The following is a 26,318-nucleotide window of genomic DNA, read 5'->3' as shown; positions in this document are numbered from 1 at the left end:
TGAATAAGAGGCACGAAGAAACAAATTATTGCGCATTTAATGATAACAGGAAATTGAAGGCTACAAAAGGTTGCATGAATTATATTATTGAATTATATTCCTAGGTCTTTTGTAATTGATTCTAGTTATAAAATGTCTTATTTACCTGTTATTCCTTCTCCTTTTTAACTTATATGTATTTTAAAAGTTGTAGTTAGACACTGCAACCGAAAAGCCCAAGTTGGGAGTTAATATAAACGTATGTATGTATTTGAATGCCAAGTCCCAGCACTTTGTAATTAAAACTAAAATATTTCCTTCTCGAGAATCAAATGTTGTATCTCATTAAAATGCAAAAGCCGAGAAATCGAAGACTGTGACGCTATAGGATGAATGTGCATCTTAGAACTTAAAGTCCTTCAGAAAATTCACTTCAATAAGCTTGGTATAGCGTCAAAACCTATTTTTTCCAAACCTCACCTCCCCTTCATTGACACAAAGTTTTCTTTGCTAGCAAACAGTTTGATTTAATTTCACGTCTGATATGATACTTTCACGGTATTTTGATTCACATGTTTATGAAATTTCAAAACTCTTTCAAGTTGCCAAAACTCAATATTTTTTGTTGCAAATTCCTACAAGATATTCTAAATGAATGGGATTACGATCTTGCGTGGCATGAACAAGAAGTACGAAGAAACAAATTATTGCGCATAACAGAGTTTGGAGTTTCTTAGACCTTCATCGATATTGTCTGTCGTTGTTTTATTTCGTTTACAGTTTAAAAAAAATGTTATTTACCCACCTTCAAGTTAGAGCGAGAAATATGATAATGGTAGACGCACAAACTGATTACCTTGTTGATCAGTGGACGAACTGCAAGACTGCAACTTGAAATTTATCCGGAGACTGATTGACGTGTTATGACTTGTTTTTCACACCTCATGAAAATTTTAAACCCTTAAGGTACTAAATGCCTATGCACTGAAGAGTTCATTGTTCTCGAGAAACGTAGCGTAATGTTTATCCGGAGACTAGTTGAGGTGTTATGACTTATTTTTCACACTCACGTGAAAATTTTAAACCCTTAATATGTCAAATGCCTAGGCGCTGACGAGTTCATTGTTCTCGAGAAATGTAGCGTGATGTTGGTTTTAACTATTTTTTTAGTTTCAACTTGTTATCCTCTGATAAAATCAGTGTTGAAAGATAACGTCTCGCTTTCAATGTAACAGACGGGCCCAGCTGTTATTCTTTAATTTTCAATTTCTGGCCTCGATAAAATGTTTAAAATCAATAAAATCTTCTCTTAAAAGCGAGGCTAAGAAGGCTAATATGCTTTCCGAAGAGAAAGAAAGTATAATCATTTCCGCCCTTTAGAAAAATGACTAATGCAGGAACAAACTACACTACGTAGCACGCGCTGGATTGCGCACAAGCGACAACCTCGTTGCCAAGCTCCTCTCTCCATGGGGGAGGTAGAACCCTGGGAACCTGTCGTGTGAGTGACACCAGCTTGACACTGACACACACGAGGGAGAGCCGAGGGTGCTAATCTTCGCGTGCGTATTTTGCGCTCGTCAAGTGCGCTGGCCTCGCAAGGTAGAAACAAAGACACATTCTTGGATGTTCCCTGCAGCAAATATTTAGGCTTGTTGTGTAACACGTGTCAGGGTAGAGACAACAGAGTATAACGAGCCAAACACGGGAGTAATTTGTTTGGATAATCTGTGGCTATCTTAGGGTAAGAGAATTTCCCCTCTTTCCATATTACATTGCTGCCATACGGGAATTAGGCAATACAATATGACACTAATACTTCTTGCAACAATGAAGAAACACTTACAACCTGGAATTATGATACTCATCACAACCAGTGCTCACAACATTAACAGGGGTAGTACATCTTACAATATGTTTTACAACACTGTAGAAATAATAAATATTAAAATATTAACAATTCTCTTCACCCCGACTGTACTATTAATGATCAGTAATTGATATTAGACTGTAATATATTAAATGTTTATGCTAAGTGAAATTTTTTTCTTGAAAAGTTAAAGAAACTCATCACTGCTGTAAAAGATTTTGACACATCTACCATTACTACGAGCCCCAGCATGTGTTTAATGATAATATTTCTAATACACAACTGTTATGCACATTTCCCAAAATTACTTTTTCACAAAATACAAAACTGAATGCAAAAAATAAGACATTTTGATTATGACAAAGGAAATTTTTCAAAAAATCACCGCACGTAAAGTTCTACAAATTACTGATAGGTTCCAAGCTTCTGCTGGTATATAATATCAGTGTTCAAAATAAATACAAGCTTATTAATGAATGAATAAAATCTCATGATATATGAAAGTCAGGAATCAGTTTGAGATGGCCCATACAGCCTGGAACAGACCTTAAGAAGTTTTGTTGTTGTTATTTTTCTTTTCCAATATGTACTCAGTCCAATACTGACTGATCTGTGACTGCAAGTGATGGCAATCTTGCTGTTGAATCGTGATCAACTTTTTGTTCCTTACCAACTGCACATTTTGAACAGAAAGTTGGGCCACTTGATGCAGTGACTGAACTAGAATGTAAAAAGGAACTTGGCTGCTCCTACCAGTTTCACCACTGAGAAGCTTCAGCCAGCTTTCAATGTCATTCATTGTTCTTAATGGCTGACAATAAACAGACCAATCTCTAATGGGGTACGCAATGTTAGTGATCCATGTATCTTCAATGTATTTTATTAGTTCCTGAAGTGTTGCTGTGGTTGCCTGTACTTTAAGTCTCTAGAACTGAGTAAAAATCTCGTTGCCAGGCAGTAAGGGTAATGCAAGCAGTTTTCTAATGTATTTGTGCATACCATTATCCTCAATGCACAGTACTTGTGGACCAAGTTCTTGCATCTGACAAAAATATGAGCCAAAAAATTTTAGTCTTTTCATTGATGGAGAGCATGACTACAATCTCTAACTAAAAAAGGTTTGTAAACATTCCTCTTGAAAAATAAACAAATGGGAAGTTTGTTTGGACTAAGCATCTTGCCCTATTACAAAGATAAACCATGCATGAACTTACCCCTGAGGTTGGCCAATCGTAGTGTTCATTTGGATGCCGTTGTTAGCAAATTGCATATTGCTCATATAGTCTAATTGCCCAGGTGAGAGTTGTCATGAAAAAGACAGTCAGCAATTCATGTTTTCACAACCAGAGGGGAAAACCATCAATCGCTTTCTCAAAAAAACAGTCCTTTACATGACAAACTTGTCCCAGACAATTGGGAAGGGTACATGTAAGAGTGAAAGAGTAGCAGCATGTCAGGGTGGCTGATAAGAAAAGAGAAGGTTGGTCAAAGAGCTTGATGGCCTTATGCTGTAATTCTGCTGGTGCAAGGAGCTCAGACCATCATACAAGTCCATTCAACTTGACTTGAAAAATTCATTATAACTTCCAACAATGGACTAAACACTCCAAACACTCCAGGAGCTGGGAAAAAACTGCACTGGAGCGGCAATGAACTGTAACATGAAATCTGGCTGCAGTAGGGTGAAAAATGACTGCTTGGAAATGGCAAGCCAAAAAACTGACCCAAAAAGGCTTACACGTCCTTTAGATACTAACAAATATACTACAATAAATTACTCGACTAACACGCTAAAATATATTCCGCACGCAAGACAAACTAACATACAAAAATCCCAAAGGGCAAAAACAAAAGACACTAATAAACAGGTGTTTAGTTCTTTACATTCATAGTTTACCTTTTTCCACATTAACTGGGTCCAGTGAAGAGGACATCCCTGTAGCTTTGCATGTAGGACAACAGACCAAAGTGCTCCCCACAATAATGCCTCATCAAAATCTGCTGTAACAAATTGCACATGACGCCATTCACACGGTAGAAGATGGATGATCTCTCTCAAAATCTGATAGATAAAGAATCAATAATTCACTCAAATTGGGTATTAAATGAGCATATTTTCCTTTGTTCTGATTGGCTGTCAAGTTAACTTTGGCCTTGATATTAAAAATTTCAATTGAAGAGTGCTCTAACCATTATTTACATTGAAAAAATGTGGGACTGGGCATTTAGAGGGAGTTATATGTATACTAACCTTCTTGTAATCTCTCTTCTTCTTTGAGGACATTAGGACAAACACTAATGGCACTTGTTTTGCAGACTCGGCAGACATGTTGGTGAAAGGGTTCCTTGGCTATCTTGTCATTTCTGTCTATGTACCATGTTTTTGTTGCAGCTAACTGACTCAGCTGTTGTTCTGTAGCAAAAATAAAGTGGCACCACTTCTTTCCTTTCACTTTCACTTGGTAAAAACATGTCCTCTTTAAGGGAGAAATTGAGGTCCACTTTGGGCAAAGTTGGGCACACAGGCAGAGCTTCCTGAAGAATCTATTTAAAATAAAAATAAAAATTGCAGCAAAAATTGATAGGGCCAGGTCACAGAGTATAAGTGGAAAAGGAAAATTCAACAATTTGCTGTTGGGGGGGGGGGGGGGGGGAGGGGGGAGGGAGGAGAAAGGAGAAAGGGAAGAGGGGTTACCTGCCCTTGACTAAGAGACTGTTCATCATTTTTTTTTTTTTTGATAGAAAATCAACTTTCTTAAATATGGTTTATTGAAACAAAAAAGTATCCAATTCTAACTTCCTATATTTGGAATTATGACAAATGTTGCACAATACAATAACAACAATAGTTCTTTATTTGGTTATCAAGATATGATTAATGGTTTATTGTAACCTTCCTTTTATTAAATGTAGTTTAAGGAAAATATTTTGTTGACCCTTCAACTCCCAGAAGTGATTAACATGTACCTTCTCCCTAAAATATCCATAAATTATCCAGCAAGCAGGTAATGAGAATATTCAAACTTATCAGGTAGAAGTTGTTATCTCCATCTTACTCCAAATTCTTATAACTAATTTACAAGGAAACATGTAGCAGCCAGCAGGGAGAATTAACAATCAGATCTTGGGAGTTAAAAGGTTAAAAGAAAAAAAAAAAAGTGTTGGATGCCAAGCATTTTTTTACATTTAAAACTTTAAGGGTTCAGTACAGGCATTGTATAATTATTGAGTAACATGCCACAACAGATGTACACAACTCTCGTGGATGGGGTTAAAGAAAAGGAACATGAAGTATTTTTGTTCATGGATATAAAATGAACTAAGAAGCACATCAAACAACTGCTGACAACTAAAACTACCACCAATACAGTTTCATTCTGTGATGATGAGTTCATCTATTACCCAGACTTCTAGGCTTCTGTCTGGAAGATATTGCCAAAAAGTAATGGGGATTTTCTTGCTCTGAAATAATATCTAAAAAGAATTAAGAGGCTTGCAACTCCTGTGATTGATGTACTTCTACAATTATTTTTCCAGGTTCATTTGTCATATAGTCTAATAAATATTATTATAAATCTGCATGAATTATATCACAGATGCTGCAATCCTATTGGCTATGCTGCCCACTATAGATAATTAACCCTTGATTTCCATGTGGTAGTTTATTCTGGCTAAGCACACATCAACTATCACAAAACAGAGATCTAAGTACAGATAATTAAAAACTCTCTTTGGATTACATTGCTGAGGCAACTTGGTACTGGCTGTTAAACTACTTACGCTGTAAGTTTTAGCTTAAATACTCTGTTAACCTTTTAACTCCCAAGATCTGATTGTTAATTCTCCCCTGTAACTGCTACACATTTCCTTGTAAATTAGTTATGAGAACTTGGTGCTGGATCAAGAAAGCAGCTTCTACCTGATAAATTTGAATATTCTCATTACTTGTTTGCTGAAGAATGTATGGATATTGTAGGGAGAAGTTTTATGTTAATCACTTCTGGGAGTTAAAGGGTTAAAAAAAAATTCATTAAAATTCTTATTTGAGTTCCTTCATGGCTATCTGTAGAGGATCTGCCTGTCCTTCAAGTTCCACCATAACAGGGGCACCCATACTGGTTATCAAAACACAACAGATAAAATTGAGTTCCTAAAATTGTGGTCTTGCCAGAATGGACTGAAATAGTCTGTAGCCAAGGTATAACTCAAGATCTCTATCACTGCCATTAAGTCTTTAACAATCTTTATTTGTTGAGTTAATTAACCCTTTAAATCCTAAGATCTGATTGTTAATTCTCCCCTCTAGCTGCAACAAATTTCGTTGTAAATCAATTACAAGAATTTGGTGTTCAATCAAGGTGATATAATATCTTGTACCTGATGAGTTTGAATATTCTCATTACCTGTTTGCTGAATAATGTATGGATATTACAGGGAGAATTTACATATTAATCATTTTTGGGAGTTAAAGGGTTAAGTACCTTATCTGTAGTGCTCTAGTTCCTAATACTCTTGCTCTCTCATATTTTGTCATATATGGTGTTGTGATTCTTTTTGTTGGTTGTTGGCTTTGTTCTGCAAATTGACATAAAAAAGAGTGAATTAACATTACATTTAAGCAATTAAAATGTCCAGTAACTGTTATAAAATGTTCTTCAGCCTGACATTGTGAGACATTCACTCATAAGGGTTGTAGTAGCAACTTTGAAGGATCATGTAACTTCCCTACTTGAATAAAATGAAATGCAAGAAACATTTCCTCATCTTTTGTCTTATAATTTACATGGTTAACTCTTTGAGGCCAAGTGGCCACAACTTCTGGAGTTTTTGGTTTTGTTCTCATGGATTACCTTATTTAACTGTGATTTTATAGAATACTGTTTAAAAATTATTGCAAACCATACCTGTTGTGGGCAAAATGTCAATATTATCTGTGTCTTCTGTTGGCTGAAAAAAACACAATAGGATATTAGATACAACCTCCACCAGGAAAGGAAAATAGTTATAAAGAAGTCTTTTACCACTCTTTATTACTGTGAAACTCAGAAAACTATGAACTTCCGACCAAATATTACTTTATAAAATTTGATCTATCCAAGAAAACATGGCAGCCAGCCATCAGTCAGGTGTGAGAAATCTCAACTTCATGCAGTAAATACTGATTAGTTTGTGCCCTAGTATTTAATTTTGCCCACATATCCTGATCACACATGTGATTGGTCATGACACATTATTATTCCGGACACGATGGGGTAAAATTTCCGCACAGCCCCATACTACATTATGCGCTCAGTTCTTGGATACAGAAAACAGTGACAAAAACAATACATTTCGACTGGGAAAACAGATTTGTTTTACAATAGTATGGAGCTGTACGGAAATTTTACCAAAATATCATCAATATCCTCTCTGAGAGTATCGTTATATCAAACTAAAAATCTCCACCAACTTGATTATGATAATTTGTAAGTGTTGTTTGACTCACATATAACCGAAGTTACACGTGCGTTGTCAAAATTATAGTAGATCCACTAAATTAACTTATTCAGAAAAAAATAGTTAGAAAGCTTACCTCTAAGTCATCCACATCTTCAAAGTGGTCTTCTTCTTCTACCTCATCGAGGTCATCGTCATACCTAGAAGAAAATCGAGAAAGTTCTCCATCGCGACTTTTGCTGTGAAAAAGTAAATTGGACAACGATTGCTTCGTTTCCGCTATTATCAACCACTACCACAAGAAATGACTTTGATCGATGTATATAATGCGTCAAAACGTTAATTCGGTAGGTAGTTATGTAGAAGGGAATCACCGCGGAAAAGATCTCAAGATTCGCTGATTTGGAATGTCATTACCACTCACCCTTCCAAATCGTCGTCCGCCATTTTAAACCAAAACGTAAGTTACTGGTCCAGCAGCAAAATCCAGAGTATATGACTATATAAATTATATGACTATATGACAAATATATGACTTTCACAACCGTTTAAAATCCAGAGTGTAAGAGTACGTCATATATGACGAGTGGAAAGGTCACCCACGTGCGTTTTTCAACATGGCGGCTGATTTGACATACGAAGGTTGTAATTTTTTCCGACAAAGACTTGTTTTGGCGACGCTTAGCGGTAAATCAGTGAAAATAAAAAACATAAGAGCTGTTGAAGACGATCCTGGGCTGAAAGGTGCGTCCATTATCGAACTGATTTTAGAAATCACAGCCTTTTCAGCTGCTAACTTCAGCTATAGAAAAATTATATAAAATATGCTTCGTGTTTTGCTGTCTAATTTGAGAATTTTTGCTGTCTGTGTAACCCTTTAAAGATTTTGAAGCAAGTTTTATACGGCTCCTGGACAAGGTAACAAACGGATCACGAATAGAAATTAATGAAACAGGTAAGACTTCAGATCATTTGTCAGGTAATTCTCGTTATTTGTTTATAAGTTTTTAATGAATGATGAATGATAGCACTGCCCGGCCAGGTAATGTCCATTATAGAGGTCCTATTAGGGGTTATCTGGATACAGAATAAAACATTATAGGGATACGGGATACTTAAGGAAAACATTAAAGGGATATTTAAAATATAATTATATTCCGGGATGTAAACTTGAATTTTAGGATAGAAACTACAGGAAGTAACAGGATACAGGATGTTTAAGCCAAACACTAATACTACAGGGGACACCTGAACCCCCCCCCCCCCCTTCTTCCTAATGAGACCTCATTGTTAAAGTTATATTATTCTTATGTTTGGTTGTTCTGTTTCCTTTTCCAAAGGTACAATGCTGTTTTATAAACCTGGCCTGTTAACTGTTAACTCAGAATTTTTTCTTTGTCCTGTGCTCATGAGAAAACGAAAACCATATTTCTTAATATCCACAGAGGCAAAATTTATGAGAAGTTTTACTACTCCTCTCCCTCCCCTGTAAGGGGTGACTGTCCTTTGTAAATTGTCCTTGACATTTTTTAGATTTACTTAAGAAGTTATCAGTACCCATTCATACTCCTGAGCAGAGAGAGGAACTGTGAGAGTAAGGTGTCTTGTCCAAGGAGGCAAAGTTATAACGCTTGCTAGATCTCGCGCCCAGATTTGCTAATGCAACTGAGTCAGTGCACTTCTGTTGTGCTGGTGATATTACAATAAGCAAGCTTTTCAGAGTCTCTTAAAACCAGAGATGCAATGTTTTCTTTTGTCATAAGCATGGTACACCATTAGTCATCAGATTAATGATAATAATGATTAAAAATGTCCTCCTCCAGGTCTCCAGGGTTTGGGATCTCATTAGTTGCAGAATCAACAACTGGTGCCATGCTAAGTGTTCAGACATCATCTACCCCAGTAGGGGAGGGTCAGCCAGTTGTCCCTGAGGATCTTGGCAAACAGGCAGCTGAAATGTTACTTGAAGAAATTTACAAGGTAAGGTTTTTCCTGCTTTAGTCAGTTTCTTTATTTATACTTTGATCCTTCATTGGCTCATGATATGTTCTTTTGTTCTGGTTGGCTACTGTGATTGCTTTCAGTTTTGGATGTACAACACTCAATCAAAATGCACTTCATTAATATCTCTTGGCAGCTGGTGATCAGGCTTACACTCATACTAGCTTTTAAAACAATGATTAAAGTATAGCTGTATATTCTGAAATGAGACTCACCATTATTATTTATCTTTCTCCTTTGATAGGGAGGCTGTGTTGACTCTCGCCATCAGAGTGTTGTTCTCCTTTACATGATTCTGGGACAAAGGGATGTTTCTAAAATTCTCACTGGTCCACTGACTCCATATACGTAAGTAGTTGATAATGTCTCTAAGTGAAAAGAGTAAATAAATTCACACAATTTTGTGTTAGCTGGAGTTATGATCTGTTGTGTGTTATTTGGAAAGATTTTTTTAACTGCTTGGCATCAGTCTGGCTCTCATTCAATTGCAAAAAGGAGAGAAGGGAGAAGGAGGAGAAACAGAGAGATTGAAAAGTGGGAAGAGGCAGTGTTAGGGAGTATGATGGAGGACACAAAGGAGGAGACGGGGAGGGAGTGGGAATGGAGAGAGGATAGAAGCATTGTAGGGGGTATATGGAGGGCACAGTGGAGGGGAATGAGGTAGCAGGGGGGCAGGAGGAGGGAGAAAAATTTAGAGGAGGACAGGGAGGGAATGAGGGAGGGAGGGGAAATGGAGGGAGACAGAGGGGTGGAGAGGGAAAGAGAGAAGGAGAGGAGGAGATGATGAGGAAGGAAAAGATAAAGAAGAGAGGGGAGATAGGAAGAAGGAGAGGGACAGGGTGGCAGGGAGGTGAGGTGTAGAGGATGATGGGAAATGAAGACGAGTGCAGCTCAGATAGAGAGGAAAGGTCGAATGGATAATAGGAAGAGAGGGAAGAAAGGGAGATGATGAAGAATAAGAAGGAGATGAAAGAGAGGTGAGATAGACAGGAAGAAAGGAAAGTGTTGGAAGGAAGGAGAAATGGAGAAAAGTAAGTGGGGAGGGAGGGGAGAGACGGCTTGGTGGTGGAAGGTTCATTATAAATGTTATTGTTTTCCTTCTACTCAGTAATTTTTTTTAATTTTCTCAATACTGTCATCAACTCTTTTACAGCATTCAATTTTTAAGGCATCTAAAAGAATTTTTTGGAGTGATGTTCAAAATACAAGCACAACAGAGTGATAACGACAACAGTGTAGCAGGAGGAGAGAGTAAAATCTTGCTATCATGTGTAGGGGCTGGATACACGAACATTAACAAGACTATGGTGTAAACAAAAACAAAAAGCAGTGAAGTCAGGGATGTTGAGACCTTGATTCTGCGGGAATTTATTTATTTTTTCATTATAGAGTGAATGTAAACTTCTCTTCATCTCAAATAAACTCATATTGAGACATGAAATGTTTTTAATCGAGTTACTGCAATGAAACGTTGAAATGAAGTGAAAAATCTTTCATTTTAATTGTAAAAACTGTAAGAGCGCGCTGATGGAACTGAAGTGCTGACAAGGAATTGCCTAAGGCAATTTGTGTTTCTCCGAGATAAACGTAACGCTGAGGTGTGTCTGGATGTTTTCACCAAATAGTCTCTAATGTCAAGAGCACGCTGTTTGGACTCAAGTCCTGACAAAAAGTCGCCTGAGGCATGTTGCGTTACTTCGAGAGTAAAGTAACTATCGTTTAGCTCTAATTTCAAGAGCAGGCTGAAAAGACTGAACTCCTGACGAGAAGTCGCTTAAAGCATGTTGTGTTTCTCCGAGAGAAAAGTAACACTAAGCTTTGTTTGGTTCTTCTTCCCCCAAGAGTTTAATTCTGATTTCAAGGGCACGCTGAAAAGACTGTAGTGCTGACAAAACGTCACCTGAGGTAAACTGGGTTACTCCGAGAGAGAAGTAATACTCGGCTGTATCTGGATGTTCTTCCCCGAAGAGTTTAACTCTTATGTCAAGAGCACGCTCTTTGGACTGAAGTGCTGACAAAAAGTGGCCTAAGCCATGTTGGGTAACACCGAGGTCAAAGTAACTCTCAGCTGTGTCTGGGTGTTCTTCCCCGAAAAGTTTAACTCTTATGTCAAGAGCACACTGCTTGGACTGAAGTGCTGCCAAAAAGTCGCCTAAGGCATGTTGGGTTACTCCGTGAGAAAAGTAACTCTTAGCTGAGTCTGGATGTTCTTCCCCAAAGAGTTTAACTCTTATGTCAAGAGCACGCTGATTGGACTTTAGTGCTGACAAAAAGTCGTCTAAGGCATGTTGGGTTACACCGAGGTCAAGGTAACTTTTAGCTGTGTCTGGGTGTTCTTCCCCAAAGAGTCTAACTCTTATGTCAAGAGCTCGCTGTTTGGACTGAAGTGCTGACAAAAAGTCGCCTGAGGCATGTTGTGTTACTCCGAGGTCAAAGTAACTCTTAGCTGTGTCTGGGTGTTCCTCCCCAAAAAGTTGAACTCTTATGTCAAGAGCACGCTGTTTGGACTGAAGTGCTGACAAAAGGTCGCCTAAGGCATGTTGGGTTACTCCAAGAGAAAAGTAACTCTGAGCTGTGTCTGAGTGTTCTTCCCCAAAGAGTTTCACTCTTATGTCAAGAGCACGCTGTTTGGACTAAAGTGCTGACAAAAAGTCTTCTGAGGCATGTTGTGCTACTCCGAGGTCAAAGTAACTCTTAGCTTCCTCTGGGTGTTCTTCTTCAAACAGTTTCACTCTAATGTCAAGAGCACGCTGTTTGGACTGAAGGGCTGACAAAACGTCGCCTGAGGCGTGCTGGGTTTTTCCGAGAGACAAGTAACTCTTCGCTGTGTCTGGGTGTTCTTCCCCGGGGAGTTTAACTCTTATGGCAAGAGCACACTGTTTGGACTGAAGTGCTGACAAAAAGTCGCCTGAGGCGTGTTGGGTTACTCCGAGAGAAAAGTAACTCTGAGCTGTATCTGGATGTTCTTTCCCGAAGAGTTTAGTTCTAATCTTGAGAGCACACTGAAAAGACGTAACTGCTGACGAGAAGTCGCCTAAGGCATGTTGTGTTTCTCCGAGAGAAAAGTAACTTTGAGCTGTGTCTAGGTGTTTTTCCCCGAAGAGTCCTATTGCAATGTCGAGGGCAAGTTGAAAGGACTGAATGGCACCAGGATAGTTTTGCATCTGATGAATAGCGTAGCCACGGTCCAAATAGCTTCTTAGTAGTCTTTCTTGATGCCAATTTAAATCAAGATGTTTGTTGGGTTTAGCTTTATCTCCTGCATTAACTTTTCCACTTTGTTTTAAGGTCATTTTATGATAATTTATCCATGTGTCACACACCTTTGTTGCTTCCTCAGGATTATTCAGTACATTTTTAAGTGTCGAATTGACGTTGCGCTGGAAGGTCCATGAACCAATGGAATGTGGGAGGATCTGTTTATCTATTTCATTTGACATCCTTAGAACAGATTTGCTTATTGCTTGCTTTGTTTCATAATCAGAGGACATTTCCGTCGCTTTGCTAACAACGCATATCATTTCTAATCTAAGTGGTTGTGTGGTTGTAACATCTGCCTTTGGCATATCTGCCTCGATCATTCTCAATTCTTTGTTATTCACTGGAGGAATAACAAGGAGACATGTGTCTCCTAATGCTCTGCATTCATGTAAGGCTGTGGTGTAAAGCTCCAGAGAAGTTGCTTTCTTTTTCTTGAAAAGAAAGTAAGTAACAAGAATTTGCAGTGCAATTACTCTGAGAATTCGTTGTTCGGGGCTATCACTCACCAAGCAAAGAGCTTTTTGTAAGTTCTCAGCTCCGTCATCTATTTTCCCTGAGACCAGTTGACAGATGCCTTTATAACAAAGGAGTTTTCTTTTATCATCTACCGACAAAGAAAAGACCTCGGCTTTAGAGAGTAGTGTCATCGATCTTCCATGTATCCCCCAAGTCACTTCGGTGAATGCCAAGGACAACAGTAACTGACTGTAGAACACGCTCTTTCCAAACGCCTGAGCTTTTTCAGTTGCGTGATCATAAATTTTGTCGATAATTTTTCCCTCGCACCAGAAAAGGGAATCTAGAAAGATTTCCGCCTTTGTGAGGACACCAAATGAAACGTCACATGTCTTGGGATCGGAGCAGCTCTCCATAAGACTCTGAATAATATTCTGCTTCTCTTCATAGAAATCAATAAATGCTTGCATGGATTGTCCTGTCAAAAACTGTTTATTTAGCTTGTCGAAAAGAGAGACGTAAAATGCAGACAAACGTGCTTTGGAGTTCAGCATGGTTTCTTTCATTTCATCTTGACCTCTTCCTCTTGCAAACGACAGAATCAACTTATGCATCGAAAATGACTCAGGTTTGGAGCTAGAGTCGAGGAAAGATTTTCTCCGAAGCCTATGCAAGACTTTCTTGGCCTCCAGAGTTGTTTTTACACCCATGACAGCTGTAGCAACTGAGTGGTTAAAATCTCCAGAAAGAACACTAAGTGATACCAGTGCTTCTTTTTCAGATAAAGAGAGTCTCTGAAAAGAGGATTCAAATAGGAACTTTAATCGCAGATAGCTTGGATAATCTGGATTGTCCAATAGCTCGAAAAGGCTACTTTCTATTGATTCCTTGAAGGTATCTAAAAATTGACTTGGCTGAGCATTATCTTCAGTAATGGAAGAACAAAACAGTTTCATGGCCAAAGGTACGAACCCGCAAATTTTCGCAATTTTCGAGCAGTCAGACGCGGTCGCTTTAGGAAGTAATCCGCCGACTAAGGTTTGAGAGAAGGACTCGTGTAATGGCCCTATTCTTACTGCTTGATGGCCTTCAAAATGCACATTCATAAACTCAAGAGATTCCCTTGTGGTAAGAAGAAATGTTAAATTCTTGAATTGACTAAGAATGACTTCCAGAAGGTTTATGAAATCCTCCTTCACATTCGGTGCTCCACTTTCGAGTAATTCATCGGCATTGTCAAGAATCATCACAAATTCACCTGAAATGTCTCTTAGAAAGAGAAAAAGTTCTTCTTCTATGGACATCTGCTGAGGAATTTGATCTCTTGTGGAGTGTCTTCTAAAGAAGCTCAGAAGCTGCGTGGTCAGATCGGCCTTTGAAAGAAGCCCTCTCATGGAGAAGAAGTATACGAGAAGTCCACCAGTTTGAAGTCGATGTCCGACTTCAGTTGCCACAGAAGTCTTACCAAAACCAGGCGAGCCCCATACCGACACGATCCGGGAACGTTTAGAAGTTAAGTGACTGCTGATGTCTTCAGATTCTTTCTGACGGCCAGTGAAGTGTGGAACCTTTGAAGGAAGATTTGATGGTGGAAGGAATGGCTTTGAATCTTAAAAGAAGCAAATTGATACAATCATGAAAGAGCTCATGTCGATAGTTTGAAGAGAAAAATAACAATGATAATAAATAGTACATTTTACTGTACCATTAAAAATGTGGAAATCATGTTTTAGGGACACAGCTTTAATCATGAGCTTCCTGCTCTTTCCGTGAGGTTGTAATCTTAACAACATCCCACAAGAGTCACGATGCCGGTAAATATAGTGGGTGCGGCTTACTTCTTGAACAAATTGTTTTAAAATAAAAGATAACAGATTGTTTAAGGTGGTATTCTGATTATAGAATAAATTCATCTTAGGGAAGAAGACAGGATTTTCAAGACATGTACGAAGCACTTTTGCTAAAACTGGAAGGTACCCCGTTGAACTATTATTACTAGAGTAAAGAGCAGAAACGCTGCTATTTCTTTTCAGTTCCTCCCTGCCAAACTAATGGTTATAAGACTGCCATATTGCATCTTAAATTGTTGTTAATCAAAAAATTCTGTAAAGCTTTTAATCAGTTTATACCTGTTTGATCTTCATCCATGTTTAGTTTCAAATCATCTATTTCTCCCTTCAACAAAGCGAGGTCATCAACTTTTTCTTTTATCGCATTCCCCTGTGCTATTAATTTGTCGGCACCTGATTTCACTTCTTCGAGACACTCGACACCTGATCTTAGTTCTTCGAGACACTCGATGTATGATCTGGTCTCCTGTCTAAGACTTTCTTCCAATTTGCGAAGTTCTTTGGTGGGAAAGTCAGACTCTGTCAGTCCATTGATGGCATCAATGGGATCTGTTATGATTCCAAGAGCTTTGAATACTTCTTTAGCAAGCTTCGCGTATTGGTCAAAGGTTGGTTTATTAATCTCTGACCTGTCTGCGTGACAAAGGGAGTTTCGTAAAAGTCGAAGCTGATCAATCGCAAGAGCGAAGGTTTCGGCGGTATTTCCACTTGGACTCACAACAGATGGATGGAAGTTTCCGGGAGGTACTTTATGGTGCCTTACGTACATTTCACTGAGTGTCTTGTAATGACCTTTGCTATCTGGCGTAGGGAAGGACCTTGCATAGATGGTGGCCTGGAACAGAGCGGTACAATCCCATTCTTCATAGGAGATGTGTGTAGGAACTTTGCTTTTTCCACCTTCTTCAGCGAGAAACAAATTTTTTATTACCGTGGAGTTATCCCACAGTTGATATCCGGGACGATGTCCAAATCTATTGTCCCACATGGATTTGAACGTCTGACGCAAAGCACTGGCGAACTCATTAACTACAACTGAGGCAAATTTGAAGTAATTCAGCTGCTCGTTTGTAAAAGGCTGTAAAGCCATTCTCGGCGTTAGCACTGGAGACAGCTATCCTCGACCTAAATCCTGAGAAAGATTCAATTTGTTCAAGCAATGATACATATTAAGTGCAATTAAACAGCGATTGATATATGTGAGAGGAAAAGGTAAAATATTCTTTCGTCATGCTATTCTCGTTTTAATAAATACTTAATCGCACATGCGCACTGGCTCTATCAATTGCGCATAACGGCATGGATACGGAAAGTGGCTACACAGCTAAATTGACTTGAGAAAAGGTGAAAACTCATCTCTAATTAGAATAAAGATTTACGCTTTGAATCTGCTTTCTGTTCGGATGCCAATGGATGTGGCTGTGTTATGACTAGCTATTCATACCACACAGAAATTCTAAACTGACCCTTACTATGCTAAATGCCTAAGCAATGAAGAATTCATTGTTCTCGAGAAATGTGGCGTGATGTTTACAGGTCAAACGCGCCTTAGAAGGGGAAATTCCCCTTTAATCTGGTCAATACACTCAGCATTGCTCAATTTCCTTTTTGAAATAAACATGGCCCCCCTAAACAATGCTCTTCAAAACACGCGATAGAGCAGGAATAACTTCTTTTTCATCCATAGCGCTCACCTAACGCTTACTTCTGCTTGCTTGAAAGATGCCAAAAAAAAAAACCAAAAAAAAAAAAAAAGAATGAACCACTCACAAACACGCCTGCTCTTCAAATTCCCTGACTTAGTCTTAACAGAAATAACCACTCCTTTCCTCAATCTTACCTTATTACGAGCTTGTTATTTCCGTCACACGATTGGGTCACTTACTCGGTTCGTTTTCTTAACCAAGATATTGCGTTTAATACTGTGGGTGCTAGGTTGTCTCATGACATGTGCTTTCATGGCTTCCTCTCTCAGGCTGTCGGCTTGTTTTGTGTACGATAAATGAGTGTGAGTAATTTACTGTTCACTCAGCTGACAGTGGTACATTTTTGAAACGAGTAACATTGCAGACAAGATTTATTTCATCATATTTTCCGGTCGCAAATGAGAAACAATGCTTAAGTGTAGCAGTCATAACAAGACATCTCTTGTTACGTCGGTTTACAACATGTTTCTGTTATTATTCACTCCCGCTGGAAGTCATACTTACGGACACGAATGTGCTACATATACTGTTCAATGTTAGTTGTAATCATCCCTGAAGAAGTCTCAGACAAAACGCGTCGGAAAAAATAAACAAAAAGTTACAACAACAAGTAGTCTTTCTTTGTGCTGCTCACTGGTCTCCGTTAAAAAAGATACAGAAAGTAAAAATCTTGCATATTTTCGGCACGTGGAAGAAGAGTTTCGTTCAGAAAACCAGATCAAGACCTCCCATAATACGTGACGACACTTATGTTACGCTCATTCTAGAATCGATGGGCTTGAGGTCACAGTGATATACACAGGACAAAATCTTAAGTTTAATACTTTTCGGCTTGGACTAAAAAATATTTCTATAAGTAACAGACTCGATCATGGTCAAGAGGAAAAAATAATATATAGAACTATTTTTTACCTCTGTTTGGTATGGCATGTAATTTACCCGTGGCTCTGAATACAGATGCGCGATCCGTCGCGTTTTGATAATTCAACTTTTCTAAAGAAAGTGTTTTATTTCTCGCTTCGTATTTCATAGTCTCTAAATGGTGGCTTGTATCAAAATGGAACAAATACATTTTTTTTCCGCTCGGTAGCGGTTGAACAGCGAGGGCGAAGTTGTTACTTTCAGTTCTTAGCATGACCCTTTGCATGTAGGTTTCTTATGAGTGGGAGCTAACGTTATAAGCTCGCGGTCGTTTATCCGACTGGCTATGTTTGATTTGGAGTTAGAGTAAACAGTCGGGGTAGGGGGCGGGGGCGGGGGTGGGGTAGGGGGCGGGGGCGGGGGCGAGGACGGGGGCGAGGGCGGGGACGGGGACGGGGGCGGGGAGGGGACGGGGGCGGGGCGAGAATCTTCACTCCTCCACCCCTACCCTTCTTCTTCTTATTTTTGACCGTCGACCGCCCCCATAGTACAAATTTCTTTCTCTCCCCAAGCCTTCTGCTACCATTAAAATCGAAGATGGCGGCCATTTTCGTTCAGAAAAGTACTTAGCACTCGTTCGCCAAAATTAAGCCTGTTTTTCTGGCTACCCTTTTCACTGCCTTAAACACGTGTGGTGTATCACATCACGTAGCCTGGATCGGAACGTTTTCAAAATGGCCGTCGATTAAGTGTCAAAAAAATTGTAGAAAATTTGGCTTTGAATAATTTGTCGTTTATTTGCTCATTTTGGTTTCTCTAACCTAAAAGGAATATATATCAAAAAGTGTCTCCATGAAGTGCGCGGCCAAAAACGATTATGTTATCGCTGTGACGTAGAAAAATGTGAAGACACGTCGGCAGCTATGGTGGAGAAAGGGAAAATCTGGAAAGAAGGACGGACGTAATGCGTGGCCGGAGCGCCAAATGATAGCTACAAGAATAATACACATATATCAGGTATTTTTAAACCCTAATTTCCAAATGATGTAGGTATATGACCAAAATGGACGTGTCTCGATCGTCGACATCGAGGAGATTTTACTCTTCAATGTCGTTGGCCTTATGCTCCGTACCGGCTTCGAAGACGCCTGTTACGAACATATATAACTACTGAGTTAAATCAGGGGAAGATAACCAAAGAATTCAGCTAAAGAGGATGCTGATTAAGTAGCCTGTATCCACACCGTACACGATTGTTCAACATTCTTTTCGGCTGACATTTCGCAAGCGAAGAATAGTGAGCTCCTTATTTCACGCGCTTGAGATGTACTCATTCTCTCTGTCTTTCCACACGACTAAATTTGCGCTTTTTTCTCTTATCGTATGAAAATCCTACCAATTTTAGTTTATGTCGTATTTTAACAATAGAAATGTATCATTTGTGATAAAGTTCAAGCCGTTTCCTGAGCTGACCGATATCCTATGGCGTGAACCTCTGGCGGATACTGGCATAAACACAAGCTCGAATTGTCCGTGTATTCTCCTAACTTAGGTTTCCAAAAATCCATCCCACAAGCCATCAATTCCCCCCTGTCCTCAAGAAACTAAAAGTAGCAACAGAAGCAATATCATTGTGATAACAGCAGTGCAACGAGATAATTAAAGAAACGCAAATATTATTGAATTCGATGCATGGTAGCGAATCCAAGTGTTGTGCGAAATGGGTCGCATGGCAATGCCGCACTTAAACTAAAGAAGTTTTTTCTTTATTAAAATCCCTATTTGAGATTAACTTGAATCGGATGACTTTAAACTCACTCGTTTTTCGTTTGACCGGTTCGACGACGCCGGCCTCTGCCTTTACAATCTCTGAGGAAAGGAGCAGTTTGCAGTGAAACTGCCCGATCACTTCTAGGCGAAAAATCATCGTGGCTCGTGATACAGCTGATTATTTCGTCAAAAGTTAGCTTTTGGTTTGCCAAGGAAATTACTCTACAGCAACGAAACTCTGGAGCATTAACCAAAGAAATAAGATATGACATGTTATGTAAACAGAAACGAACACAGCTACCCATTATTACCAAAGATTTCGTCGTAGAAAACAAAACACGAAGGCAATTAACTAATCATTCAGTAACAGGAGTACTTTGTTCTAATCTTGACCTGAACACCGCAGGCGAGAAACCGTCTTTGTCAGTCCTCGTCGAAATCTTCGTTTGCACGCAGTTGATGCAGCTTGTAAAGAAAAAGTATTCTCACATCTTTTATGCCCTCAACCTAAGGTGCATTTTATAAAATTTTAAATGAGAAAAATTTTTACGGGTTGAGAGAGGATCTGAGAGGTAGGGACTTATCTATTTTTTCATATTCTAGAGTTAATGTAAAGTTGTCATTCTGACACCTCTCACATGATAAATTCAATGTGAAAAGTTTATTTAGGATGAGCCAGTCAGCCTTCTTGTATACGCATCCTGACACAGTTTTAACATGTGCACCCTGAAACTAGGAGTTCTACAAAAATAACCTGTGCCACGTACGAAAAAATCACTAAAAAATCACTCTTTAGCTGTGGCCAAAAAATGTGTGGAAACGTAACTATTCCTCATCTAACGCAGCAGCACAATATCCTGAGGAAAGGGTAAACTAACCTAATTGTACAACTAATCACAAAGAAAAATCGATGATTGTAATGACATTTTACAGAGAGTTGGAATACCAAAATTACAACAAATACAGAAAAGAAAGTGGTCAAACATAAGACTGACCGACCTAGAATGAGTTAATTTTCCCGCGAAACGCATGAGTAATCTGAAACTTTTATGATGCCATGCGAACCTCTTCAACTGATTCGTTCCCATGTCACTTAAACGTCAGAAATTACATTTTTATCTCGAGTTAACTCAGATTAAGACATGAAGTGTTTTTTAGTGAAGTTTCTGAAAAGAAACATCGAGGTGAAGTTAAAAACCTTTTATTTTAGTTAAAAAAGAAAAAAAACAGGACTAAATGGTTCCTTCAAGTTTTCACAAAATCTTTCAATTATTTGCAAATCCAAGTCATTTTTCTACCCAGAGGGACCAAGGTTTACTCTCATACATAGCTTAAAAGGGAAGGAGTCCTTCAGCTGGGTTTTTAGCTTTAAAGGGAGTAAGTTTCTAAAGAAACTGTGAAATCCAAGTCACTTTTCTTCCTTGAGGAACCGGGGTTTACTCTCGTACATAGGTTAAAAGGGAAGGAGTCCTTCAGCTGGGTTTTTATCATTAAAGGGAGTAAGTTTCTAAAGAAACTTAGAAAAAGTGTGTTACCACAAGAGTATATTAGCCCTGAGCCGTGTCTGGGTGTTCTTTTCCGAAGAGTTTAACCCTTTAGTCAAAACACGTTGATGAAACTGAACTGCTGACGAGACGTTGTGTTTCTTTGAGAAAAAAGTAACACTCAGTCGTGTTTGGGTGTTTTTCCCCGAAGAGTTTAATCCTAATTTCAAGAGCACACTGAAAGGAATGAACTGCGGACGAGAGGTCGCCTGAGGCATATTGGGTTTTTCCAAGAGAAAAGTAGCTCTGAGCTGTGTCTGGGTGTTTTTCTCCAAAGAGTTTAACTCTTATGTCGAGAGCACGCTGAAAGGACTGAAGTGCTGACGAGATGTCGTCTGAGGCATCTTGTGCTTGTCCGAGATAAAAGTAACACTCAGCGGTGTCTGGGCGTTCTTCCCCGAATAGTCCTCTAGCGATTTCAAGGGCACTTTGAAAGGACTGAATGGCTCCACAATAGTTTTGCATCTTATAAATTGCGTGGCCTTTTTCCATATAGTTTCTAAATAGTCTTTCTTGATACAAATTTAAATCAAGATCTTCGTTGGGTTTAGCTTCATCTCCTGTGACAACTTTTCCACTTTGTTTTAAGGTCATTTTATGATAATTGATCCATGTGTCGCACAACTCGGATGCTTCCTTGGGATTATTCAACACACTGCAAAGTGTCGAATTGACATTGCACTGGAAGGTCCATGAACCAATGGAATGTGGAAGGATCCATTTTTCTGATTGATTTGACATCCTTAGCACAGATTTGCTCATTGCTTGCTTTGTTTCATAATCAGAGAACATTTCTGTTGCTGTGCTAACAACGCATATCATTTGTAATCTAAGTGGTTGAGTGGTTGTAACATCTGTCTCCGACATATCTGCCTCAATCATTCTCGATTCTTTGTTATTCACTGGAGGAATAACAAGGAGACTTGTGTCTCCTAATGCACTGCATTCATGTAAGGCTGTGGTGTAAAGCTCTAGTGAAGTTGCTTTTTTTTCCTTGAAAAGAAAGTAAGTAACAAGAATTTGCAATGTAGTCACTCTGAGAATTCGCTGTTCGGGGCTGTCACTCATCAGGTAAAGAGCTTCTTGTAAATTCTCAGCTCCTTCGTCTATTTTTCCTGAAACCAGTTGACAGAAGCCTCTATAACACAGGAGTTTTCTTTTATCGTCTACCGACAAAGAAAGGCTGTCGGCTTTAGAGAGCAGCGTCATCGATCTTCCATGTATCCCCCAAGTCACTTCACCGAATGCCAAGGACACAAGTAACTGACTGTAAAACACGCTCTTTCCAAACCTCTGGGCTACTTCAGCTGCGTGCTCGTAAATTTTTTTAAAAACTTTTCCCTCACACCAGAAAAGGGAATCTAGAAAGATTTCTGCCTTTGTTAGGACACCAAATGCAACGTCACATGTCTTAGGATCGGAACAGCTCTCCATAAGACTCTGAATAATATTCTGCTTCTCTTCATAGAAATCAATAAATGCTTGCATGGATTGTCCTGTCAAAAACTGTTGATTTAGCTTCTCGAAAAGAGAGACGTAAAATGCAGACAAACGTGCTCTGGAGTTCAGCATGGTTTCTTTCATTTCATCTTGACCTCTTTCTCTTGCAAACGACAGAACCAACTTATGCATCGAAAATGATTCAGGTTTGGAGCTAGAGTCGAGGAAAGATTTTCTCCGAAGCCTATGCAAGATTTTCTTGGCCTCCAGAGTTGTTTTTACACCCATGACGGCTGCAGCGACCAAGTGGTGAAAATCTCCAGAAAGAACACTAAGTGATACCAGCGCTTCTTTCTCGGATAAAGAGAGTCTCTGATAAGAAGATTTAAATAGGAGCCTCAATCGCAGATAGCTTGGATAATCTGGATTGTCCAACAGCTCGAAAATGTTACTTTCTAGAGATTCCTTGAGGCTATCTAAAAATTGACTCGGCTGAGCATTATCTTCAGTAATGGAGGAACACAACAGTTTCATGGCCAAAGGTACGAACCCGCAGATTTTCGCAATTTTCGAGCAGTCAGACGCGGTCGCTTTAGGAAGTAATCCGCCGACTAAGGTTTGAGAGAAGGACTCGTGTAATGGCCCTATTCTTAATGCTTGATGGCCTTCAAAATGCACATTCATAAACTCAAGAGATTCCCTTGTGGCAAGAAGAAATGTTAAATTTTTGAATTGATTAAGAATGACTTCCAGAAGGTTGATGAAATCCTCCTTGACATTCGGTGCTCCACTTTCGAGTAATTCATCGGCATTGTCAAGAATCATCACAAATTCACCTGAAATGTGTCTTAGAAAGAGAAAAAGTTCTTCTTCTATGGACATCTGCTGGGGAATGTGATCTCTTGTGGAGTGTCTTCTAAAGAAGCTCAGAAGCTGCGTGGTCAGATCGGCCTTTGAAAGAAGCCCTCTCATGGAGAAGAAGTATACGAGAAGTCCACCAGTTTGAAGTCGATGTCCGACTTCAATTGCCACAGAAGTCTTACCAAAACCAGGCGAGCCCCATATGGACACGATCCGGGAACTTTTGGAAGTTAAGTGACTGCTGACGTCTTCACATTCTCTCTCACGGCCAGTGAAGTGTGGAACCTTTGAAGGAAGATTTGATGGTGGTAGGAATGGCTTTGAATCTTAAAAGAAGCAAATTGATGCAATTATGAAAGAGCTCATGTCGGTAGTTTGAAGAGAAAAATAACAATGATAATAAATAGTACATTTTACTGTACCATTAAAAATGTGGAAATCATGTTTTAGGGACACAGCTTTAATCATGAGGTTCTTGCTCTTTCCGTGAGGTTGTAATCTTAACAACATCCCACAAGAGTCACGATGCCGGTAAATATAGTGGCTGCGGCTTACTTCTTGAACAAATTGTTTTAAAATAAAAGATAGGAAATTTTTCAAGGTGGTACTCTTATTATAGAATAATGTCATCCTAGAGAAGAAGAGAGGACTTTCAAGAAATTTACAAAGCATTTTTGCGAAACCTGGAAGTAACCCTGTTTAAGTATTACCACTAAAATACAGAGTAAAAACGCTGCTATTTCATTTCAGTTCCTCCCTGCCAAACGAATGGTTATAAGACTGCCATATTGCATCTTAAATTGTTGTTAATCAAAAAATTCTGTAAAGCTTTTAATCAGTTTATACCTGTTTGATCTTCATCCATGTTAAGTTTCAAATCATCTATTTCTCCCTTCAACAAAGCGAGGTCATCAACTTTTTCTTTTATCGCATTCCCCTGTGCTATTAATTTGTCGACACCTGATTTCACTTCTTCGAGACACTCGACACCTGATTTTAGTTCTTCGAGACACTCGATGTATGATCTGGTCTCCTGTCTATGACTTTCTTCCAATTTGCGAACTTCTTTGATGGGAAAGTCAGACTCTGCCAGTCCACCGATGGCATCAATGGGATCTGTTATGATTCCAAGAGCTTTGAATGCTTCTTTAGCAAGCTGTACGTATTGGTCAAAGGTTGGTTTGTCAATCTCTGACCTGTCTGCGTGACAAAGGGAGTTTCGTAAAAGTCGAAGCTGATCAATCGCAAGAGCGAAGGTTTCGGCTGTATTTCCAGTTGGACTCACAACAGATGGATGGAAGTTTCCGGGAGGTACTTTATGGTGCCTAACGTACATTTCACTAAGTGTCTTGTAATGACCTTTGCTATCTGGCGTAGCAAAGGACCTTGCATAGATGGTGGCCTGGAACAGAGCGGTACAATCCCATTCTTCATAGGAGATGTGTGTAGGAACTTTGCTTTTTCCACCTTCTTCAGCGAGAAGCAAATTTCTTACTACCGTGGAGTTATCCCACAGTTGATATCCGGGACGATGTCCAAATCTATTGTCCCACATGGATTTGAACGTCTGACGCAAAGCAATGGCGAACTCATTTAGTACAATAGAGGCAAACTTGAAATAATTCAGCTGCTCGTCCGTAAAAGGCTGTAGAGTCATACTCGGCGTGAGCTCTGGAGATAGCTACCCTCGACCAAAATCCTGGGAAAAATGTTGGTTGATGTATGTGAGAGGAAAAGGAAGAAAGTTCTTTGGTCATGTTATTCTCGTTTAAATAAATACTTTATTGCACATGCGAACAGGCTCTATCAATTGTACATGACGGCATGGATACGGAAAGTGGCTACACAACTAAATTAACTTGAGACAAAGTAAAAAACTCATCTCTGCGTTATATATATTAGATTAAAGATGTACGCTTTGAATCTGCTTTCCTTTTGGAAGGCAAAGCCTAGCACTTTGTAATTAAAACCAAAATATTTTCCTCTCGAGGTTTTAAATATTGTCTCTCATTAAAATGCAGAAACCGAAAAATATAAGACTGTGACGCCATATGATAAATGAGCATCTTAGAACTTAAAGTCCTTCACAAATTTGACTGCAATAAGCTTGGTATAGCGTCAAAACATTGTTTTTGTAAATCTCAACTCCATTTTATTGATACGCAGAATTTTATTTGGCAGCAAACATTTTGAATTAATTTCACGTCTGATATGATACTTTCACGGTATTTTGAGTTACATGCTTAAAAAATTTCACAACTCTTTCAAGTCGCCAAAGACTTAATATTTTCTGTTGTAACTTTCTACAATATATCCTTAATGAACGGGATTACGAACTTGCGTGGCATGAACAAGAGGCATGAAGAAACAAATTATTGCGCATTTGATGATAACAGGAAATTGAAGGGTACAAAAGATTGCATTTTTATTTATCGTAAAAGCGGCTTAAAACTTTTTCATTCTCTGTACGTTAGATGATGACTGCCAAACGTCAAGTACCAAACGCCAAATCTAGTTACTGACAGCAGTGATCAGAAATCGGGTGTTGTGCAAAGTCTAACAAAGTTTGGAGTTTCATAGACCTCAATAGATGTTTTCTGTTGTTGTTTCATTCCATTCATAGTTGAAAAAACTGTTACTTACGTACCTTCAGATTTAAGTTAGAGCGAGAAATATTATGATGGTAGACGTACAAACCGATTATCTTAATGATTATTGGACGGACTGCAAGACTGTAACTCAAAATTTAGTCGGAGACTAGTTGAGGTGTTATGATTTGCTATTCATACCACACGGAAATTTTTAACCCTTAATTTGCAAAAAGGCCAAGCAATGTTGAGTTCATTGTTCTCCAGAAATGTTGAATGACGTTTACAGGTCAAACACCTCTTGGCAAGGGAAATTTCCCTTTTAATCTGGATAATACAGTTAGTATTGTTCAATTTCCGTTTCGAAATAAACATGGCCACCCTGAACAATGCTCTTCAAAATTCCCTGACTTAGTTTTAGACATAAATAACAATTACTTTCTTCAATCCTACATCTAAAACAGACGTGTTTTTTGAGTCGTCTTATTTTTTGCATCTTTCAAGCAAGCAGAAATGAGCGTTAGGTGAGTGCTATGAAAGAAACACCTAGAGTAGGAACGACTTTTTTTTTTATGGTAAAATATGGATTGGACGATTTTTTGGACTAATTTTTTGGACCATTTATTGAACCATTTTTTTGGACCATTTTGTCGGGGGGGAGGGAAGCACAGCATCGGCACTCAGGGAGGGGTGGG

General features: G+C 38.9%; 3 protein-coding genes and 2 pseudogenes across 5 annotated transcripts in view; 1 reads left to right on the top strand and 4 right to left on the bottom strand.

Annotated features, from left to right (window-relative positions):
- LOC149037981 (uncharacterized) overlaps nt 1-26,318 on the bottom strand; it is a 95,768-nt pseudogene that overhangs the window by 48,914 nt on the left and 20,536 nt on the right. The gene's annotated exons all lie outside the window — the stretch shown is intronic.
- On the bottom strand, nt 1,694-7,761 carry LOC149037985 (uncharacterized). Its single transcript, XM_089186712.1, has 8 exons — nt 7,710-7,761; nt 7,422-7,485; nt 6,754-6,796; nt 6,331-6,424; nt 5,893-5,964; nt 4,101-4,393; nt 3,747-3,911; nt 1,694-2,891 (listed from the first exon to the last, which is right to left on the bottom strand). Exons 1-7 carry the CDS (start codon nt 7,730-7,732, stop codon nt 3,877-3,879), a joined length of 624 nt encoding a protein of 207 aa, XP_089042838.1. The 5' UTR covers nt 7,733-7,761; the 3' UTR covers nt 1,694-2,891; nt 3,747-3,876.
- On the top strand, nt 7,844-10,721 carry LOC149037984 (RNA 3'-terminal phosphate cyclase-like protein). Its single transcript, XM_089188359.1, has 6 exons — nt 7,844-8,029; nt 8,169-8,240; nt 8,626-8,773; nt 9,109-9,265; nt 9,531-9,634; nt 10,440-10,721. Exons 1-6 carry the CDS (start codon nt 7,903-7,905, stop codon nt 10,597-10,599), a joined length of 768 nt encoding a protein of 255 aa, XP_089044485.1. The 5' UTR covers nt 7,844-7,902; the 3' UTR covers nt 10,600-10,721.
- Nucleotides 10,694-24,804, bottom strand: LOC149037982 (uncharacterized; annotated as a pseudogene). Its single transcript, XR_016181361.1, has 3 exons — nt 23,882-24,804; nt 20,797-23,361; nt 10,694-14,612 (listed from the first exon to the last, which is right to left on the bottom strand). The product of XR_016181361.1 is annotated as an uncharacterized LOC149037982 (transcript).
- LOC149037983 (uncharacterized) lies at nt 14,976-15,981 on the bottom strand. Its single transcript, XM_089186702.1, has one exon. The coding sequence runs from the start codon at nt 15,941-15,943 to the stop codon at nt 15,122-15,124; it is 822 nt and encodes a 273-aa protein (XP_089042828.1). The 5' UTR covers nt 15,944-15,981; the 3' UTR covers nt 14,976-15,121.

Source organism: Pocillopora damicornis, chromosome 11 (genome assembly GCF_964200805.1).
Source record: "Pocillopora damicornis chromosome 11, jaPocDami1.2, whole genome shotgun sequence".
Lineage (NCBI taxonomy): Eukaryota > Metazoa > Cnidaria > Anthozoa > Scleractinia > Pocilloporidae > Pocillopora > Pocillopora damicornis.
Note: the sequence above shows the minus strand (reverse complement) of the source record. Positions and strands in the feature narration are given on the sequence as shown.

Coding starts and splice junctions, on each gene's coding strand:
- LOC149037985 (XM_089186712.1), bottom strand. CDS start 7,732: ATGGCGGACGACGATTTGGAAGG. Junction 7,486..7,709: donor GCGGACGACGATTTGGAAGG/GTGAGTGGTAAT, acceptor ATTTTCTTCTAG/GTATGACGATGACCTCGATG. Junction 4,394..5,892: donor ATAGCCATGAAGGAACTCAA/ATAAGAATTTTA, acceptor TATTTTAAATAG/ATTCTTCAGGAAGCTCTGCC.
- LOC149037984 (XM_089188359.1), top strand. CDS start 7,903: ATGGCGGCTGATTTGACATACGAAGGTTGTAATTTTTTCCGACAAAGA. Junction 8,030..8,168: donor AGACGATCCTGGGCTGAAAG/GTGCGTCCATTA, acceptor AACCCTTTAAAG/ATTTTGAAGCAAGTTTTATA. Junction 8,774..9,108: donor ACTACTCCTCTCCCTCCCCT/GTAAGGGGTGAC, acceptor GTCCTCCTCCAG/GTCTCCAGGGTTTGGGATCT.
- LOC149037983 (XM_089186702.1), bottom strand. CDS start 15,943: ATGGCTTTACAGCCTTTTACAAACGAGCAGCTGAATTACTTCAAATTT.